Source organism: Dunckerocampus dactyliophorus, chromosome 13 (genome assembly GCF_027744805.1).
Source record: "Dunckerocampus dactyliophorus isolate RoL2022-P2 chromosome 13, RoL_Ddac_1.1, whole genome shotgun sequence".
In the NCBI taxonomy this organism is placed as follows: Eukaryota; Metazoa; Chordata; class Actinopteri; order Syngnathiformes; family Syngnathidae; genus Dunckerocampus; species Dunckerocampus dactyliophorus.
Genome location: NC_072831.1, coordinates 2,021,925 through 2,043,845, shown reverse-complemented (window position 1 = coordinate 2,043,845; position 21,921 = coordinate 2,021,925). Strand labels below are relative to the sequence as shown.

The following is a 21,921-nucleotide window of genomic DNA, read 5'->3' as shown; positions in this document are numbered from 1 at the left end:
GTGGCTTACCTCGTTTGTGTTCCCCTGCAGATGCACAAAAGACAAAACACACGGTGAGTAAACTCATGCAATAAGACACGAGCGCTCTATGGAATTGATTTAAAGGAGACGGCTGCCATCTGGTGGCCGTCGTATGAAACTGCTGCAATAATGCACATTGTCAGATACTTTTTAAAGCTCTTTCCTCTTTTCAATGTTTGCCTTTGCCGCTTTCTAGCTTTCGGTGTTTTCTTTAGGAGTGTTGGGTGAACCAACAAGCTGCAAAGACGAGCCTTGGTTAGAGAGACTCGAGAAGTAATGGACCAGATCAGGAGTGGTGCCATTAATTGACAAGGTTCTCAAGCAGGTGCAGGTAAGACAAAAATTACTATTATTATTATTATTATTATTATTATATTAAACTCAGTGTTGTTGTTTGAGAAAGCTGGGGCTACATTCCATTTATTAGACTACGGCAGTCCAGCGGTGTCCAAAGTGCAGCCTGGGGGCCACGTTATCGGCCCGCTGCACATGCTAAAAGAATTTAACAAGAAGACTACAAAAAAAACGACAACAAAAATGGAAAAATCAGCAGTCATTTTACAAGAATAATAAAATAACAGTCAAAATATATAGAGGAAAAAGTTGTATTTTTACAAGAATAATATTATAATATTATGTGGAAAAACAGAATAAAGTTGAAATATTAAAGAAAAAATACACATTTTCGTAGTCATATACAAGTCGTATACTATGGAAAAACAAACTAAACGGTGTAATTTTGGGGGGAAAAGGTATATCACCAGAATAAATTCACAATGTTAGGAGAATAAAATTTACAAGAAGAAAGTTGCAAAAATTTGGGTGAAAAAACACTGAAAATAAAAAAAACAGCAGTAATCTTACAAGAATATTGGCAAAATATTTGAGAAAAAAGGAGAAAAAAAAGACGTAATTTTATGAGAATAAACTCTTGTACTATGAAGAAAAATATATTGTACGTAAATTCCGGTGTATAAGCCACATGTGTCCACGTCATAAAGCGACATATAGCGGCCCACACAAGTCCGTGAGGACCAATCAGCTCTTTTTCATGAGCTATGAATAAACTCACGACGAGCTTGTCAACCCGTTGTAAATTGCAATATTACTCAATATAATTCACGTCTCATCGTACGAACATTAAACTCGTCACACAGCAACTTAACAATCAAACGTTAGACCTCAGAAATATACAAACATGTACCGATGTGAGTTTTGTATCTTCTTCTTCTTTTCCTTTGGGCTTTTCCCTTCAGGGGTCGCCACAGCCAATCAATTGCCTCCATCTAAGCCTGTCTTCTGCATCCTCTTCTCTCACTCCGACTACCTTCATGTCCTCTTTCACTACATCCATAAACCTCCTCTTTGGTCTTCCTCTAGGCCTCCTGCCTGGCACTTCCAAACTCAGCATCCTTCTACCTACAGTATATATTCCCTATCTCTCCTCTGGACATGTCCACACCATCTCAGTCTGGCCTCTCTGACTTTATCTCCAAAACCTGTAACATGTGCTGTCCTATGATGTACTCATTCCTGATCCTATCCTTCCTGGTCACTCCCAGAGAGAACCTCAGCATCTTCATCTCTGTCTCTGTCTCTAGACCAAACAACACCACAGTTTTCTACACCTTTCCTTTCATTGTAGCTGAAACTCTTCTATCACACATCACACCTGACACTTTTCTCCACCCGTACCATCCTGCCTGTACACGCTTCTTCACCTCTTTTCCACACTCTCCATCGCTCTGGACTGTTGACCTTAAGTACTTCAAATCCTCCACCTTCTTGATGTCTTCTCCCTGTAAGCTCACTCTTCCACTTGGGTCCCTCTCATTCACACACATGTACTCTGTCTTACTGCGCTAACCTTCATTCCTCTCCTTTCCAGGGCAAACCTCCACCTCTCTAGCTTCTCCTCCACCTGTTCCCTGCTCTCACTGCAGATCACAATGTCATCTGCAAACATCATAGTCCATGGAGATTCCTGTCTAACCTCGTCTGTCAGTCTGTTCATCACCATAGCGAACAAGAAGGGGCTCAGAGCTGATCCCTGATGCAGTCCCACCCCCACCTTGAACTCCTCTGTCACACCTACCGCACACCTCACCACTGTCTTACAGGCCTCATACATGTCCTGCACAGCTCTAACATACTTCTGTGACACTCCAGACTTCCTCATACAATAGCACAGTTCCTCTCTGGGCACCCTGTCATAAGCTTTCTCCACATCTACAAAAACACAATGCAGCTCCGTCTGGCCTTCTGTGTACTTCCATCTTCCATCACACTACTGGCACTTGTCAATAGACTTCCATCCCTGTCCTTAATCACCCTAACCTGCTGCACGTCCTTCCCATCTCTGTCTCTCTGTCTCTGTCTCTGCCAACCTGTATAGATCAGTCTCTCCCTCCTTACTATCCAACCTAGCATACAAGTCATCATAAGTGTCTTGTTTGGCCTTTGCTACCTCTACTTTCACCTTACGCTGCATCTCCCTGTACTCCTGTCTACTCTCCTCAGTCCTCTGTGTCCCACTTCTTCTTAGCTAACCTCTTTCTCTGTATACACTCCTGTACCTCCTCATTCCACCACCAAGTCTCCTTGTCTACTTTCCTTCCAGATGCCACACCAAGTACTCTCCTGCCTGTCTCCCTGATCACATTAGCTGTAGTTGTCCAGTCATCTGGAAGCACCTCCTGACCACTCAGAGCCCGTCTTAACTCCTTCCTAAAAGTCATGCAACACTCTTCCTTTTTCAGCTTCCACCATTTGGTCCTCTGCTCTGTCTTTGTCCTCTTCATCTTCCTCACCACCACGGTGATCCTCCACACCACCATCCTATGCTGTTTGGCTACACTATGGCCTACCACTACTTTACAGTCACTGATCTCCTTCAGATGACAGCGTCTACACAAGATGTAGTCTACCTGTGTGCTCCTACCTCCACTCTTAGAGGTCAGCCTATGTTCCTGCCTCTTCTGGAAGAAAGTATTTACTATAGCCATTTCCATCCTTTTTGCAAAGTCAACCACCATCTGTCCTTCTGCATTCCTCTCCTGGATACCAAACCTGCCCATGGCCTCCTCATCCCCTCTGTTTCCTGCACCAACATGTCCATTGACGTCTGCACCAATGACAACTCTCTCTCTTCTAGGTATGCTCTGCATCACTTCATCCAAGTCCAACCAGAATTTCTCCTTCTCCTCCAGCTCACATCCTACCTGTGGAGCATACCCACTAACAACATTGACCATCACACCTTCCATTTCTAGCTTCAGACTCACCACTCTATCTGACACTCTTTTTACCTCCAGGACGTTCCTAACAAACTCCTCCTTCAAGATAACTCCTACTCCGTTTCTCTTCCTGTCTACACCATGATTGAACAATTTGAACCCTGCTCCTAAACTCCTAGCCTTGCTACCTTTCCACCTGGTCTCCTGGACACACAGTATGTCTACCTTCCTTCTCTGCATCATGTCAACCAACTCTCTACCTTTTCCTGTCATATTTCCAACATTCAACGTCCCTAATCTCAGTCCTATACTCTTGGCGTTCCTCTTCTCTCTCTTCCTACGGACACACTTTCCTCCTCTCCTTCTTCGTATGGGGGGTGAAAAACCCAACATTTTAAAGTCTTCCCATAATGCATTTGAGAAAACCATTTCAACGGAGGAGAGCATAGAAAGCGTAGAATATGGATGCAATTCTGCTTCTGTTCCCCAGTGTGAGCAAGAAGACAAAGCAAAATGAGGGAAGCTGACGTCATTGCAGCGCCCCAATGAATGCACTGCTCAGACGCAGTGCCTTATGGAAAACCTTTAAAAATGTTGGGGTTTTTGTATTTTAAAGTCATATTGGGACATGTTTGTAAATTTGTATATACACTTTTTGAGTGTGCTGAATTTAGTGCAGACTCTTATGTTGTTATACTGGTACAGTAAATATAATGACCTCCTGACAAGCTCATTGGAGTGCACTGATTGGCTCCTGCCAAAGGCAGAGATGCCGTTTCCTCACTGGCTCGCAAGCGGCGCAGTATTTAAACAATTTAGTCATAAATTGGCCGCACCGCTGTATAAGCCACAGGGTTCAAAGTAGCGGCCTAGATGAATTTACAGTCATTTTAGTTGCATTAACTTTAAATATTAAAATCAATTTTTTAAAGACAAAACATGATGACAAACAAAAAAGATCTAGTTGGAATTTTTGGAAAATCAGGTTGGGAGAAATGTCTCAGTATTATGAGGAGAAGGTCAAAATATCATGGGAATAATTACGAAGCGAACATTTACGAGAAGAAAGTTAAAATATTTGGACAATTAATTTGGGGAAAATTAGGTTGCCGAAAAAGTTATAATCTAACGAGAATAAAGTGAAAATATTATGGGAATAAAGTCATCATTAAGAGAACATTTACAGGAAGGAAGATGGATTTTTTTTTTAATTGTAAAAAATAATTGAAATACCAAAAAAAAAGCCTTAAGTGTTTTTAAGTCATAATACTACGAGAAAAAAACAAACCAAAAACTGAAGCTGTAATTTTGGGGAAATTAGGATGCTGAAAAAGTTATTTTACGAGAATAAAGTCAAACTATTGAGAAAAAAGTTGTATTTTAACTATTATATGAAAATAAATTCATAATATTATGAGGAATAAAATAATAATTGCGAGAATGTTTACAGGAAGAAAGTTGAAATAGTTGGAAAACGTTTAAAAGCTGTAATTTGACAAGAGTAAGGTCAAAACATTGAGGAAAAAGTTGTATTTTAACTATTGTACCAAAATAAACTCAAAAATTCAAATTTTGGTAGCGTAGAGTTGAAATGGTAAAGGAAAAATGTTGGAAAAATATGAAAAGAAAGGGAAAATAAAGTAGAAATTTTTGTTGGGGAGAAAGTCATATGATGCATATAATGTTCAGATGGTATGAGAAGAAAATTTACAAAGGTAATTTAAGAAAAAAGTTGAAATATTTGGAAAAAAACAGCAAAAATGGGAGGAAAAAAAAGAGAAAAGCGTGAAGTTGACAGTAATAATTCGCTTTTTTCATCTGCATCGCAAAGCCCAGATGCATTTTATGTATTTTTTTTAATAAATATTTATAACTTAATAGTGCTTGCATCCGTTTGCTGGTAAAAGTTTGGACACCCCTGCAATATAACTTAAAGAAAAGCCACGGTTTGACCCTGGAACAGATTACAGTGGTGTAAAAAAGTGTTTATTGCATGTTTGTCACACTTACCGTAAATGTTTCAGATCATCAAACTAATGTCAACATTGGTCACTGACAACACAACTGATCACTTTATGCAGTTTTTAAATGAAACTTTTTATTATTAAGGGAGAAAAAAATCCATACCTAAATCGCCCTTTGTGTACCCTCTCAGGTCATATCTATCTATTAGTGTATTTTTTACCAACGAGTCTCCCGTGGATTGTACCGCATATGCCGCTATTTCTGTAATGTGTTTGTTTTGGGTTTTTTTTTACATTCCTGCTACCTCCCTCACAATTAGCGGTGTTTTGACAACCCACCACGTCCCCTCCTGCCACTCCGAACACGGTTTAGCAAAGTTTCGGCTCAAGTGTGCCGTGTGTGGACTGTCAGGGCGAGCGGATGCGCTGCCGCACGTAAAAGGGGCTTCAACGTCTACAAACTTATACAATTTGCATCTGAACGCCCACAAATGTTACTCAGATTGAAGTTACAGATGTCTGCCATAGAAAGTAGAAAGTATTAACTACGTGAGGCATCATATTTGTAGAAATAGCTTGCTAAATTCAGCAATGTTGCTTTGGCGCTAAAAGGGTTAACTGAGATGAATTGAGATCTATCCGTCTAGAAAAGGTTATAAAGCCATTTCTAAAGCTTTGGAACTCCAGCCAACCACAGTGAGAGCCATTATCCACAAATGGCCAAAACAAGGAACAGTGGTGAATTCCCAGGAGGGGCCGGCCAACCAAAATGATCCCAAGAGCGCAGCAACGACTCATCCAAGAGGTCCCAAAAGACCCCACAACAACTTCCAAAGAACTGCAGGCCTCACTTGCCTCAGTTAAGGTCAGTGTTCATAACTCCACCATAAGAAAGACACTGGGCAAAAACGGCCTGCATGGCAGAGTTCCAAGACCAAAACCACTGCTGAAGAAAAACAACATTAAGGCTCGTTTCAGTTTTGCCAGAAAACATCTTGATGATCCCCAAGACCTTTGGGAAAATACTCTGTGGTCTGACCAGACAAAAGTTGAACTTTTTGGAAGGTGTGTGTCCCATTACATCTGGTGTAAAAGAATATCATAGGAACAGTAAAATATGGCGGTGGGTAGTGTGATGGTCTGGGGGTGTTTTGCAGCTTCAGGAAATATAACCATGAATTCTGCTGTCTACCAAAAAATGCTGAAGGAGAATGTCTGGCCATCTGTCGGTGATCTCAAGCTGAAAGCAACTTGGGTTCTGCAGCAGGACAATGATCCAAAACACACCAGCAAGTCCACCTCTGAATGGCTGAAGACTTTGGAGTGGTCTAGTCCAAGTCCTGACCTGAATCCTATTGAGATGCTGTGGCATGACCTTAAAAAGGCGCTTCATGCTGGAAAAGCCTCCAATGAGGCTGAATGACAACAATTCTGCAAAGATGAGTTCCTCCCCAGCGCTGGAAGAGACTCATTGCAAGTTATCACAAACACTTGATTGCAGTTGTTGCTGCTAAGGGGGGGCCAACCACTTATTAGGTTTAGGGGGCAATCACTTTTTCACACAGGACCATGGAGCTTTGGATTTTTTTTTCTCCCTTAATAATACAAAGTTTCATTTAAAAACTGCATTGTGTGTTGAGTTGTGTTGTCATTGACTAATATTTACATTTGTTTAATGATCTGAAACATTAAAATGCGACAAACATGCAATCAAGTAAGAAATCAGGAAGGGGGCAAACACTTTTCCACACCACTGTGTGTGCAGTATATGTCAATTAATGGGATGGATGCGTGACTGACCTGGTCCCACAGTGCACCGGCCACCTGGTCGATGACGGCGCCCAGCTCCCTGTACTCGCCCGAGTAGCGGATGTAGGCCCAGGTGCAGAGCGTGATGAGCGCCAGGCCCAGGACCATGTTGCACAGGCTGGCGATGATGTCCACGCCTACAAAGCCCGTGATGCCTGCCGCCACGTACATGACAAAGATGACCACGAAGAGGGTGGCCGGCGTGCGGGCTGCGTGGAAAATGTTTTTGGAGTCATTGTGCTTGATGTACTGGACAAACACCTCATCCACCTCGCCCTCCAGCTGCTGCAGGTAGCGGCGGCTGAACTCCTCGCCGCCCATCTTCTTGACGCCGCGGAACACCTGCAGCGCCTCCTCACGGATGACGGCGTGGCGGGCCTGCAGCTCGCTGGGCGCCAGGAAGGGACGGTCGCCTCCGCACACCTGCCAGGGACAAGCCGACGCTCAATGAACAGTGTACAACGCACCCCCGGACTTGGACTCACCTCCTCCATCTTCTTGTTGTACAGATCCTTGGCAGCTGCAACGGCTGCCAGATTGTTGGCTTCGGCTGTCGCCTGACGAGAAACACGACAGGTCGTCTCCTTGTCATGACGTCACACCGTATGGACACGGAACTTTACGTTACCTGCAGCATGGATTTGGGATGAGGCAGCTCTTCGCCCTGGTAAATCTTGATGTAAGCCTAGCGTACAAAGAAGCATAAACGACTCTTTTAGCTCATCGACGGTGAGGATAAGAAGGAGGTTCCAGCAGTTCACCACCTTGAAGTACTCCAGCAGGCCTCGGCAGGTGATTTTGCTGCCATTGATCTCCTTCACGTCGATGTTGCCAGGACTGAGGAGCCACGGGACCAGAAGCTTCAGGTTGCTGATGAACTCGGTGTCGATCTCTGCACGCACGTGGAATACATGACAGTAAGGGGGTCCAAAGTCCAACAGCCAACGGCGCATTCTAACAGTATCATTGAACTAGAAAGCCAACAACAATGGAATAGTCAGCAGTGGCTCCGGAAGCAGAGCAGGTCATCCAGAAACTGGAAGGTTGGCAGTGCCATTCGTGCCTGGGCAAGATACTTCACCCACCTTGCCTGTATGAATGCAAATGAATGTTTGGTGGTAGATGGAGAGTCGGTGCAAACTGGCTAGCCCAGGGCAGCTGTGGCTACAGATGTAGATAACCACCACCAGTGTGTGACTTAGGAGTGACTGAGTAATGGCTTCACTTCATTGTGAAGCGCTTTGCGTGCCTTGAAAAACGTGATTAAAATCTAATTCATTATTATTATTATTAAGTCAGCAGTCATTTTTACAACAATAAAGTCAAAATATGAAGAGAAAAATGTTGTAATCTAACGAGAAAACATTCTTCCAAGCAGAACGTAATATTATGAGGAAAAATAAAGAAAGATGTGTTGTTGTTTTTTATATGGTAATGTCATGAGAAACAAAACACAATAAAGTTATAATTTTTGAAAATTTAGGTTGGGCAAAAGTTATGGGAATAATAATAATAATAATCTTAAGAAGTTGCAATTTTATGAGAAGAAACTTGAAATATTACGAGGAAAAGTAGTCATTTTAGCAGCATACAAGTGGCATATTAATGATTTTTTTATGTCATAACAGGAAAAAACAAAACAAAAAGTTATTTTTGGAAAATTATATTAGGGGAAAAAGTTCTAATATTATGGTAATAAAATCATAATATTAGGAAAAGAAAATGTACTAAGATTTCTTGAAAAAGTCGCAATTTTATGGGAAGAAACTCTGAGGACAAATGTCCTTTCAGTAGCATGAAGTTGGAAAAACATTTTTTTCCCCTAAAAACAACTGCAACAATGGAAAAATCAGATGTAATTTTATAAGTACTAAGTCAAGTTTGGGCGGCGTTGGGGTGTGGGGCCCCCGTCCTTCCTGTGCCACTGCACCACCTCACATATATATAGGACCTTGGGGGGTGGCCTACGGTCAGGCGTGATTGGGGAGGGGAGCTGCCTTGCGGGGCTCCTTTGCTCCTACCGTGCCACTGACCTGTTGCCCCCCAATTTTAATCGCAGAGTAGACACTTAGGGTTTGGGGGGGGCTGGTCAGGTGAGGGGCCCTCCGAGCGGCAGCTGTCCCCCCGATTTTAATTGCATTATTAGCTATCATCCACATACACCCCATATACATGCACACAGATACACCCCTCAGGGACACAGAGACCAGCTTTTCGTAGCTGTCCTCTTTTATTTTATTTTATTTATTTATTATTTTTTTAATTGCATTATAGACACAATCACACCTTATCACATACACGGGTGGGGCGGGCTGGATTGGGGTGCCTCGTGCACTTCGGCGCCTGCCCGCCAGGGTCGGCGGTGTGGCCGGGGGCCTGGCCGTCGCGGTGGCTCGCCCGGGGCGGCCTGGCCTGTGGGGTGCCCTTGTCTGGTTCGCCTGCCCTTCCCTGGGGTGGCCTTCTGGGGCCTATTGATACCGGGGCTTGCGCCGGGGGGGGCGGCTTGCGGTGCTTCCCCTGGACTGACACGTGCTGCGGGCGCCTCTGCGCTCTTGGGGCGGGTTCGGCGGTCTCCGGGGGACGGTGCCGCTGCTGCGGGTGGTGGTTGCTGCGGTGTGGCGGCTGCTGGGGCGCCGGGCCAGCTGGTGGGTTGGGGCTTGGTCATGCTTGCGGGTACTGTGGGCCTGGGTGGTGGGGTGGTTGCCCTGGGGCCGGGCCCGCTGGGGGGGGTTGTGCTCTGCCGGGCGCTTGGGCGTTTGTCGCCGTTGCGCTTTGTGCTCTGCCGGGCCGCTGTCTGTGTCCTCGCCTCCCCCGGTCTGTCTGTGGGCTTGTCGGGTGTGGGGCTCCGGTGCGCGGGTGGTGTGCTGTCGGCTCTGGTGGCATGTGGCTGGTCTGGCTTCTGGTGGTTTGTGGGGGCCGTCGGCTGGTCTGCTGCTGGTCTCGCCTTCTCGGCTCTGGTGCTTGGCCTCCCTGCGGCTTGGGGTGTGGTGCTCCCGCTCCCTCTTCGGGGTTTGCTGGCCCGCGGGTGTCGGTTGGCGCTGTGTGATGGTTCGCCTGGCTGCTCGCCCGTTTTCCCGCCTGCCTGCTCAGTTTCCCACTTTCCTCCTCGCTGGCTCCCCTGTCTGCCTTGCTGGCGGCGTCCTACCGTTGGGAGGGTGTGGCCTGGTGTCTTCCTGCTCCCCGGCGGTCCGCGCTCTCCGCGCCTGGGTTCTGGATCGTATGTCTGGGACCCCGGGGTCCCCGGCTCCGCTGCTCCTAGGGTTACCAACGGGGGATAGGGTGGGGCTTCCGGGTGTCGGGCAGTCGACCACTGTGTGTGTGTGCGTGCGTGCGTGCGTGTGCGTGTGTGCGCGCTTGAGTGCGTAGGAGTGTGTATGTGCGTGCGTGTGGGTGTGTAGGAGTGTGTATGTGCGTGCGTGTGTGTACTTTTATTTATTTATTTATTTATTTTAGTTATTTATTTTTGAGGGGGGGGGGCATACAGGGGTTTGCTCCGTGGGGTCGGGTGCTGGGTGATACATCTCTGCCGCCCGTGCCTCCGCCGGGTGGGTGGAGGGTGTGCCTCCTGCATCCCTTGGCGGGGCGGCCCTGTGTCGGGGGTCGGGCGGGGGTTGGCCCGGGGCGGGCCGGGCTCCGCTCCCTGGGGGTGGGGGTGGGCGGGATCTGGCGCTTCCGGCGCGGACGGGCTTCTTTCCGGTTGTGTAAGCGTCTCTGGGCCTGCCGGTTTGTGGCCCCCGCTACCCTTCTGCCTTTGTGGGGTGTGATCTCTCGCTGGTCTCAGGGGGCGGCGGGGGCTCGGCCTGGCTATTTGGGGCGGGGCTCTCTGGGAGGTAGAAGGCGGCCCCTTTCCTTTCATGCATTCTCAGTGACAATTACACGCCCACACATTCTTGCACCTTTATACATATGAAGTCTTCCCCACATACAGAGATACCTGTACATATGCACACTCACAGTACATACGTACTTCCCCAAATTACTCACTGAGTTAACCAGGGTGTTATTATGTTGTTGGTTTTATTCCAGCGACGGTGTTATCAGCAGTATGATTATAGATGTTGTGCATGTATGTATGATGTGCATTACAGTCATTATCATTCTGTTCACTATCATAGATAATCATTTCATTACTACTATTATGTGTGACTGTTTCAATGCAGTATTATCATTGTGATCACTATCATAGTTCATCATTTCATGACTACTATTATGTGTGATTGTCATTGACAGCATTGTCATTGTGGTTGTTGATATTGTTTTGTCCTTATGTCCTTGTTCGTCTTTGTGGTTGTCACGGACATTTATTTGCTGATGTTGTCCTGCATGTTTCTGTTGTTCTATCACAATTGTTGTTGTTGCTGCTGTTGTCCTTGTCTCTTGTCTGTCTTTTTTTTTTTTTTTGTCCCTCTCTCGTCCCCCCTCCGTGTCCTTTTCCCTTCTTCTCTGTCCCCTCCTGCTCCGGTCCGGTCGCTCCAAATTTGCTTTATAACAAAGCATCAAAGTCAATTAAATTTAGTATAACAGGGGTAGTGTATATCACACTTCTCCCTGGCAGAGTAAATCTGTTGAGCACTTGACGGCATTTAGATCTACAATTCTATCTGCTTTAAAGGCTGGACAGGACAGGGGAAGAAAAAAAAAAAAAAAAAAGAACTAAGTCAAAATATTAAAAGAAAACAAGTTGAAATCTAATGAGAAAAATGTTATTCGGAAAATAACACTATGAAGAAAAATAACATTTTACTACCATAAGAGTTTAAATATTAAAGAAAAAATAAGTTTAAAAAATATGTTGTAATATGAGAAACAAAACTAAATAAAGAAAAAGTTAAAATATTACAACAACAACAAAAAATACAAGAGGAAAGTTTAAATAGTTGGAAGACTTTACCAAAAAAAGAAACCCTGCAGAAAATGTAAAACAGCTGTAGTTTTACGAGAATGTCATATTGTAATGGGAAAATATGTATATTATAAATATGTATTATTATAAATAAAATAAAAAATGCAATATGGGAAATAAAATAAAGTTGTAATATTTGGAAAATTTGGTAGGGGATAGTTATCGTATGGGAATAAAGTCATGATGATATGAAAAAAACATTTACAAACGGAAAGTTGAAAAATACATTTCAAAACAGCAGAAATGAGAAAAAAACAGCTGTGATTTTACAAGAATTGAGTCATTCTAATGAAGAAAAAGTCGCAATTTTATGAGAGAAAACTCGAAGAGAAATTACAAGAAGAAACTTGAAATTTTACCAAAAAACCCCAGCAGATATGGAAAATTGCTGTCATTTTACGATAATAAAGTCATACAACAGGAAAAATTGTCACAATGTTATGAGAAAAAAAATGTAATTTTAGTCGCATAAAGTTGACTTTTTAAAATATAAAATATAAAGAATATTTTTTTAAGTTATTAGAATTTTAATATATAAGTTTTATTTAAGTATTTATACATTTTATAATTTTATATTCAATTATAATTAATAATTATTTATGGGGAAAAAATAGAGTGAAATATATGCAAATACATACTGGCTATCTCCACTGAGTTGAATAAAGCGAATGAATGGATGAATTGTACACCGTACCTTTAATTCGTCCATCAAAGTGCGGGTTGGTGGCCACCTTGAGGCCCGGGTGAGGCATCAGGAAGCAGGAGATGTTAGTGAAGCACGAGTGGATGTGTTTGCGCACGTTCTGCAGCTCCTCGTGCTGGTTCTCCGAGATCTAACCACATTAAAAAAAATTTTAAAAAATCACTTTTAAAGGTTGCATCCCACTCACCTGAAACCCGCACTACGACCGCTGACTGACCTTCAGTCTCTTTTCCAGGAATTTCATGCCTCCTTCCTGGCCGTATGGAAACTCGTAGGGGAAACTCCAGTCTCGGATGAGGAATATCATGGACTGGGAAAGAAACGTGAGCGTGTCACTGCGCGCCATCCCATTTTTTTTTGTTGTTTTTTTAAAGACTCATCATTGAGAAAACGATGCAAAGTACCTGAAAAGGTTTGAGAAAAGTCTCCTCCATTGCTAGTCGGCCGTATTCCGTGAACAGCTGAGGTAAAGTTGCGTGACATATTTTCGTCAATAATGAATCGCACAAATATCTCATATTTAAACCTCTAACATATGTTAATTCGTTGAACATTTGCACGTTGTTTCAGCTCCACAGGACTGCGTCCAACTTCCAGAGCAGCAGGGGGCAGCAAACTCCCACAAGGACAAAATGGAGTTGACCGCCTGAGCCTCGCTGCTGCCCTCTCAGGCTCAAAGTGGCTTTAAAGGATGGGGTAAACTACAGTATGACAGCTTGTTTCTTCTGTGCTGTACAGTATAGTCATTTATGTTTACAAAAGCAACACAGAGCGTATCATTAGCATCAACTTCGGTCTTTTTTACCCCCGTTTTTGATGGGTTTTTTTCTCCCAAAATATTTCATCTTTATTCTTAAATAATCTTCATAAATTCTGACATTATTTTTTCTCTAACAATATAATATTTTGACTTTATTCTCATAAAATTACAGCTGTTTTCCATTTCTGCCGTTGTTTTTTTGGGGGGGTAAAATTTTTGTAAAAATGTATTATTTAGTTTGTTTCTCGATTCTCTATATTACGACATAATTTTTTTTTATATTTCAACTTTATGCTACTAAAATGACATGAATCATTAAGACTTCTTTTCTCAATATTTAGAATTTTTCTCATAGAATTTGCCATTTTCCATTTATGCAGTTGTTTTTTTTGGGGGGGGGGGATTTTTAGTAAAAATTTACAAATATTTCAACTTTATTCACATAATTTGTTTTTGTAATATTATGACTTTATTCCCATAATAACCAAATTTTCCAAAAAATATCCCCTATAATATTACAAGTTTAAAAAATAAATAAATATTTTGTCAACTTTATTTTTATTTTATTTTTACTAATGCGTCTGTGTAGGCTCTCAGTCGTACAGGAGTTGTCCATCGAGGAAAAGGCTTCTTGAGACGTCATCTGTACTTCCCTCTAAACTTCAGTTTAGAGGGAAATTCTACAGACAAATTCATGGTTGTGCTATGGGCTCACCAGTCTCACCCATAGTGGCGAATCTGTACATGGAAGAGATGGAGAAACAGGCTCTCACATCCTTCTCAGGGACAAAACCAAGGCACTGGTTTAGATACGTGGATGACACCTTTGTCACAATCAAAAAACAAGAAATTCAGTCTTTCACAGATCACATCAATGCGGTGGACACCAATATCAAATTTACTCGCGAGGACACTAAAGAAAACCAACTAGCCTTCTTAGACTGCAAGGTAATTATAGGAAAGGACAGACAGCTACTTACAGAGGTCTTTAGAAAGGCCACACACACTGACCAATACCTGCTTTTTGAATCAAACCATCCACTACAACATAAACTAGGGGTTATTAGGACCCTCCAACATAGAGCGGAACAAATACCAACTAGTGCTGAGGGAAAGAAAAAGGAGACACAACATGTCCAGAGAGCGCTCTCAACCTGTGGGTACCCACGGTGGGCTTTTAACAAATGTCAAAAGAAGAGAGTAGGGAAAGAAACCCAAAAGCCCACAGAAGCAAAAAGGAGAGGAGTGGTAGTCCCTTATGTAGCGGGGGTCTCCGAAAAACTCCAGAGGATCTTATGGCAACACAAAATTCCTACCTATTTCAAACCAGTAAATACCCTCGGACAAAAATGAGTGCATCCTAAAGACAAGGCTCCAACCCAAAAACAGAGCAATGTGGTCTATTCCATCCACTGTAAAGATGAGGAATGCAAAGAGCACTACATTGGGGAAACTAAGCAAATGCTCCAAAAAAGGCTTTATCAACATCGCAGGGACAATGCTAGTGGTCCTCAATCAGCAGTACATCTACACCTGAAAGCTACCAATCACTCTTTTCAGGACAGCGAGGTAAAGATTTTGGCCAAAGAAAACAGATGGTTTGAAAGAGGAGTAAAGGAAGCTATTTTTGTCAAACAACAGAACCCGTCATTGAATCGGAATGGTGGCTTGAGGTTTAATTTGGACCCTGTGTTCAGCAGGTTACTGAGACCAAAACCCACAGCTCTTAGTCTTGCAAATGAGGTGAAGGCAGGGCCGAGCCAGAACAATAGATGCTAACTAGCCAGTATCAGAGTCGTTCATACCCAATTCAGGGAGCGACACTTCCCTTTTATCGGAGGTGTTAATAGCAGGATAGGATTATACCACTACTCCGCCCAGGCTTAGTGTAAGGAACCAATAGGAGGAGGGTGTTGGCATACCAATTCCGCCCACTCTTACTGTATTTAAGGCCTAAGCTACCAGCACTTATTAGTTCGCTGACGAAGCTCTTCGGATGAGGAGCGAAACGTCCGACACCTTCTTCACAGAAGTACAGATGACGTCTCAAGAAGCCTTTTCCTTATTTTTACTAACTTTGACAGACAGTACAAATTGCTTAACTTTATTTTTAGTTTATTTTTATTAACTTTGACAGACAGTACGAATTGCCTGGACTCTTGAGTAATTCAAGTTTGCTGCATTTGATACGATGCACTCGCATTAATATGCCATATAAATAATAAAAAAATATGCTCAGATTGTCTGTGTCAAGCTTATGTGACTGAGGCTCACATAGGTACACGATACTTGAGTGCCATCTAGTGGTTCAAATGTACATTACACCTCTTTTATGAATGAAAAAATTGTATTAAAAAAATGGTGCCGATATTATCGAATATTGCAGATAATTTATAGCACAGTTATCGACCCCGCAAAATTTGTTATTGTGACAGGCCTATATATAACATATATTATGGTAGACTATATAGGTATTTGTTTTTATAGACCACCCACCCGGCAACCGTAGAAGACACTTGGTGGTTAAATACACTGATATATAAAATGGATTTTGGGAAATGTTTGAAACTACCTGCAGGTGCTGAAGGTCATCCTCTTGGACGTTCTGTGAGATGTTGTAAACCTAAACACGAGTACTTCTTGTTAGCATGTGGAGAAAAGGCCATTTGAGGTATGCTAGTCGTATGTTTGCTTCTGTGCAGAACCTGCATGGAGCTGATCATGGTGCTCAGGGCAAAGACGGTGGCCGAGTCCCTCAGTGTGGACTGGCTGTCAAAGGTGCCTTGTGTGTCCATGAGCAACACCGCCACCTGTGTTGATGGTGACCACGATGATGACACAGGTGAACATTGTCAACCATTTCTGGATACAATCAAATTTCCAACAACAACAACACAGATTTGACCTTTGTTCCATCAGGTCGGTCCACCAGAAAGACCTCACTCCAGATCTGGATCCCGGTGGTCTCCCTCTCTGAGCCCCCCCTCCAGGAGAAGCCAGTCAGAGGCTCGTCCGCCAGGCCGAGCCAGTCTTGGCACGCCTGCGCAAGGTGAGTTACCGTGTAGTTTGCGTTCTCCTGACAGTACAGTACAGTACGAGTAGATAATATACCTACATGGTTGTACATGTAGCGCAGCATGAAGTCCATGAGGAAGGACTTCCCCTTGCGGAACGCTCCGGCCACGGAGATGGCCACCACCTCACGGTCCCGGACCTCCTCGGCCAGCAGGATGCGACTCAGCGCCACCTCGTCCAGCTCGAAGGTGTGGTCGTCTTTAACCAGCAGGACCTGGATGGGCCGCGCCCGCCCGTCCGACTCCTCCTCCTCGGAACTCCAGTCGTAGACATTCTTGTCACCGAGGGACCCTGCCGTGGCGGGAAAAAAACATATCAGGTCGAACGCCAACCTACGACAAAAAACAGCAATCAGCTCTGACAAGGCGGAGGCCGTACAATGTATGAGTTATTATTCATTTATTAAATTATACTATTAATTCATTGTAATTATATAAGGATAAATCAATTTATGTTGGATATTTTTTTAAATACAGTAGTACCTCGCATAACATAAACCTCCTTTTACATAAATTCCACCGAACATAAAGAATTTATGTAAAGTTTTTGCTTCGTATTACAGAAGAAATTCCATATAACATAAAGCGTCAAGTCAGTGCAAGTCTTTTTTATTTTTTCAATCGACTTTATTAATGCCTCAAGTCGGTGCAAGTTCAGACTAACTGATGACGCCTTCTGACGCATCACGCTCTCATTGGCTGATTTTCAGGGCACCGCCTCTGCTTTCATCTCATTGGCTGATTATCCGGGCACCACCTACTCTCTCATCTCATTGGCTGAGTTATACAGCGCGTAGGTGGGTTTGTGTGAGAGACAGGCTTGTCCCTTCAAACTCCTTCCTCTTCGTAGTCCCCCTGAAACTAACTTAAACAATTAAGTTAAGTTACAAATTTTTACAAAATTTTGCACACAGCATTATCGTGTAGTGCGTGTGCGTTTGTCTGTGAGACCAGCTGACTCTTAGACTCTTTAAGGCTAGTCCTCCTCCTCCTTCCTGCCTCCACTTGCGCTCCTGATCAAGACATCTCGTGAAGAAACTGATCAAGTACTTCAGGACTGCTTTGGCTGCACAAACTGGGATGTGTTTAAAACTGCAGCGGGGAGGGAAGATTGTACTGTTGATTTGGATGAATACGCGTCTGCTGTTACTGGCTACATTAGCACATGCATAGAGACTGTTACCTCCACCAAGTATTACAGAAAATACCCTAACCAAAAACAGTGGATGAACTGTGATGTAAGGGCTAAGCTACGTGCTCGTTCGACTGCATTTGTCATGGGCACCGCTGATGACTACAAAAAGGCCAGATATGACCTGAGGAGGTCCATACGGGAGGCCAAAAGACAGTACAGACAGAAGGGCCACCTCAGACCCTCGGCGCATGTGGGCGGGGCTCCAGCACATCACAGACTATCAACAGCAGAGTAGCGTAGCCACGTCCAGCCAAACCACACTTCCAGATGAGCTGAACGAGTTCTATGCCCGCTTTGACACCCAAACTCCTGATGAGCAGAGAGGGTGGCTGGACTTGGGGAGCACACAGGACTCACCTCTCATGGTGACATCAGCTGATGTGCGCAGGGTTCTGAACAAAACAAACCCACGAAAAGCAGCAGGCCCAGACAACATCTCAGGACGTGCACTTCGGGTTTGCTCATCAGAGCAAGCTGATGTGCTTGCTGACATATTTAACCTGTCGCTTGCACAAGCATCTGTACCGACCTGCTTTAAGTCCACCACCATAGTGCCCGTACCCAAGAAGAGCAACGTGACCTGCTTGAATGACTATCGCCCTATAGCACTCACTCCTATTGTAATGAAGTGCTTTGAAAGAATAGTCATGACCCACATCAAAAAGAGCATCCCGGCCACTGTGGACCCCCTACAGTTTGCATATCGCCAGAACCGGTCCACGGATGATGCAGTCAACACTGCCATCCACACAGCCCTTTCTCACCTACAGGGCCAGGACACATACGTCAGAATGCTATTTATAGACTATAGCTCTGCTTTTAATACAGTCAGCCCCCACAAACTCACAAATAAGCTCCTCACACTTGGCCTGTCTCCCTCCCTCTGTAACTGGGTGTTTAACTTTCTAACAGGCAGGCCCCAGTCAGTCAGAGTCCACAATCGCACATCCAGCTCAAGAATTGTGAGCACTGAGACCCCCCAGGGGTGTGTGCTGAGTCCACTCCTCTACACGCTCTTCACCTACGATTGCGTGGCCTCCCAGAACAACACCAGCATCATTAAATTTGCGGATGACACTACAGTCATCGGACTGATCACTGGTGGTGTTGAAACATCATACAGAAGAGAGGTGGCGGACCTCATAGCTTGGTGTCGTGATAACAATCTCCTTCTCAATACAGATAAGACTAAAGAGATGATCATCGACCCAAGAACAAGGGAAAAGGAGCCGCATAGACCCCCGTTTATTGATGAGACTGAGGTGGAGAGGGTGAAAACCTTCAAGTTCCTTGGCACACACATCAGCGAGGACCTCACCTGGTCTCACAACACCCAACAAATTCTGAAGAAGTCCCAAAGGAGACTGTACTTCCTGAGAAGACTGAGGAAATTTGGCATGTCCACCACAATCCTGAGTTGCTTCTACAGATGCACTATGGAAAGTGTCCTTACCGCCTCCATCACTGTTTGGTACGGTAACTGTACAACACGTGATAGGAAGGCACTCCAGCGGGTGATCAAGACCTCACAGAACATTGTTGGGGCAGCCCTCCCCTCACTGCAAGACATTTATACAACCAGAGTCCTACGAACAACACACAACCTCATCAAGGACAGCACACATCCACAACACTCATTATTCACACTCCTACCGTCAGGCAGACGCTACAGGAGTTTGAAGTCCAGGACCACAAGGCTGGCAAACAGCTTTTACCCACAGGCCATCAGGCTTCTCAACGAAGCACTCACACACGCCACACGCAACACACTCATAGCTCTTTATTTATTTATTTGTATTAATGTCTCTTCTGTTGTTGTTGCTTAATTTATTGGTATTTATCGAGGGAAAGGCTTCTTGAGACGTCATCTGTACTTCTGTGAAGAAGGTGTCGGACGTTTCGGTCCTCATCCGAAGAGCTTCGTCAGCGAACTAATAAGTGCTGGTAGCCTAGGCCTTAAGTACAGTCAGAGTGGGCGGAATTCGTGTGCCAACACCCTCCTTCTATTGGTTCCTTACACTAAGCCTGGGCGGAGTAGTGGTATAATCCTCTCCTGCCATTAGCACCTCGTCGCCTCGTCGAATATCGTCGCTCATTCCATGATACAGGTGTGCTGCTATGGCTCACCGTGGAAACACGCTCTCACACAAATCAGTCGCCTATTATTATTATTAGCATCACTCAAAGTCAGCCGTGCGTCGCTGTCCGTGTTTGCTTCTCCAGTCACGATGATGATAACAATGGTAATGATCATGCAGTTTTGCAAGGCAAGCACACCTGTGACAGATGGCGGAGGAGGGATGCAGTGTGAATAATAAGTGTCGGTTCTCCTGCAAAAGGCCTCGCCCGGGAGCTGGCTGCCTTTAAGTGGGTCAGACCTTTCTTCCCCCCACCTTTTGTCACTATGATTCATAAGCCAACACGGGTTTCATAATAATAGGTGACTACCACAGGTTATCATGCTCACATAGGTGGATGCTGATAATGAGGGTGATTGTGGGCCATTCACTGCTGCAGCATTACATAATTACACGGCTGATGCAGTCAAATGTGATAAAAACCACAATTAAGGCGTCCGTGGTGACGTCTCTGAATGGACGATGGAGGCCGTCAAGTCATTTGACGCCGCAATAGTCACGTTTTTGTCTTTAAATAAGCATCATCTGGCAATGATGGTGGAGGCTCATATTAAAGTCGATGAGGCCTCACCCGACACCCATCAACAATAACAACAACGACACGCACACACCTTAAAATGACGTATATTGAATTAAAGATGCCGTACGTACACTCACCCCAGCTGTCTCTGTCTTTGCGGTGTTTCGCCATAGCGCCCCTGCAAAAACAACACGATTCCCTCTGTTTGTCCGCTAAGTGCACCACCCTAGTCGGCAGTCATGGGTGGCTGGGAGGGAGGATGCGCCTTCTGGGTGAAGCCTTCTTCGGCGATGCTCGCATTGCAGGAGGAGGAGGAGGAGGATGGTGGCGGTGGTGGTGGCGATGCCCGCCAGGGGGCGCCGGTGTTTGTTTTTTAGGTTCAGGAAAAGACTGGTTGGCTGTATATGCTGGAACAAACACACTTGCACGTATAAAATATGAGTAATTCACCTTAGAGTCTGTTTTATTGCGTTAAATGCACCTATTGTAAGAGTGCATTCCAACCATAGGGGGCAGTAACGACAAGGAAACGTGGAATTCATGGCATCTGTTGTGGACCGTCGTAAAGTGACAACATTAATAAACTAGCCAAAAAGTATGATTCACCGAAAAATAAAAAAGTGTCCTTGATTGAGGAGCGTACAATCAAAATACTTGCAATTAATTCTCACCTTGGTTTTTTTTTCGGGAGTGTGTTGTAATGTGTTGTAATGTGTTTTTCGCTAGAGTCCATTTTGACGTGGCTCCACTGAACGCGCCACCAGGATCCTGTCTGAAAGTCTGCGGAGATTACCAGCAACAGTCTGCGTTTTCTCCGCTTTTTAGCCCTATTTAACCAACGCGTGGAATCTTTTGTCACCGCCGGCCTTTGTATCACGACGACTCCTCTCTGAATCTCCCCCCAAGGACGATGACATGTCCTAAAAAAGAAGCTTGAACGCGGCTGCTTCCCCCGAAGAGGAGAGCCGCCTCAACTTTCCTAGCGCACACTTTCCTCGATAACAAAAGAGGACGCTTTTACTCTCTTTTCCCCACATTATTCGACGCCATCGCATACTTAAACACCTCCGGGAGTGTTTAAAATGCACGGCGTAGACGTCCAGGCTGGTTGTGTCGCAAACGGTAAGAAAAGCAGCCTAAGTTGGACTACAAGCTAAGTTTGCTAGCTCGCATTAGCTTTATTGCTAATTCCATTCCGTTCAAAGTAATGGTTGACTTGGATCCGGCTATTTCCTGGAGTGTGCCTAGCTAGTTTTCTTAGAGTCAACTGCTTTTAGCTTCTTTATTCCGACTTTAGTTAACTCCATGCGGAACGAGAACAACTTCAGCAAGCGGCACTGTAGCAGTTGAGGTGATCATGAAACTAATCTTGTCCATCACCAGGTCATGGAGCAGCTCCAACAAGGACCTTCTGAATAAAGTCAGCATCTTCAGTCCTCGGATCCACAGAGACCTGATTTAAATGTATTAAAGGCTCATCTGGACTTACCATGGACATGTTTGCCCGGCCAAGCGTTGAGATCCAGAGGAGGAACCCTCAGCATGACTTTGAGCTCATTCAGAGGGTGGGAAGCGGAACTTATGGAGATGTTTTCAAG

At 44.5% G+C, this 21,921-nt stretch overlaps 2 protein-coding genes across 10 annotated transcripts in view; one reads left to right on the top strand and one right to left on the bottom strand.

Moving 5' to 3' along the window:
- Positions 1-21,876, bottom strand: part of atl1 (atlastin GTPase 1) — a 24,144-nt gene extending 2,268 nt beyond the window's left edge. Inside the window, exons 1-13 of one of the 2 annotated variants that reach the window (XM_054796534.1) lie at positions 20,455-21,876; positions 16,512-16,762; positions 16,302-16,436; positions 16,102-16,206; positions 15,969-16,019; positions 13,041-13,097; positions 12,854-12,946; positions 12,628-12,766; positions 7,795-7,922; positions 7,659-7,715; positions 7,516-7,587; positions 7,022-7,453; positions 10-24 (exon numbers count right to left, since the gene is read on the bottom strand). In XM_054796534.1, the coding sequence (XP_054652509.1) occupies positions 10-24; positions 7,022-7,453; positions 7,516-7,587; positions 7,659-7,715; positions 7,795-7,922; positions 12,628-12,766; positions 12,854-12,946; positions 13,041-13,097; positions 15,969-16,019; positions 16,102-16,206; positions 16,302-16,436; positions 16,512-16,762; positions 20,455-20,494 (1,575 nt within the window). In that variant the 5' untranslated portion in view covers positions 20,495-21,876. The remainder of the gene's footprint in view (positions 1-9; positions 25-7,021; positions 7,454-7,515; positions 7,588-7,658; positions 7,716-7,794; positions 7,923-12,627; positions 12,767-12,853; positions 12,947-13,040; positions 13,098-15,968; positions 16,020-16,101; positions 16,207-16,301; positions 16,437-16,511; positions 16,763-20,454) is intronic. The other variant, XM_054796535.1, reaches the window with a different exon arrangement.
- Positions 21,031-21,921, top strand: part of map4k5 (mitogen-activated protein kinase kinase kinase kinase 5) — a 72,986-nt gene continuing 72,095 nt past the window's right edge. For 4 of the 8 annotated variants that reach the window (XM_054796528.1, XM_054796526.1, XM_054796525.1 and 1 more), the window contains exons 1-2: positions 21,032-21,445; positions 21,707-21,921. In XM_054796528.1, coding sequence (XP_054652503.1) covers positions 21,814-21,921 — 108 coding nt within the window. In that variant the 5' untranslated portion in view covers positions 21,032-21,445; positions 21,707-21,813. Of the gene's footprint in view, positions 21,446-21,706 lie in introns of all 8 variants that reach the window. The other 4 variants (XM_054796524.1, XM_054796522.1, XM_054796529.1 and 1 more) reach the window with 2 other exon arrangements.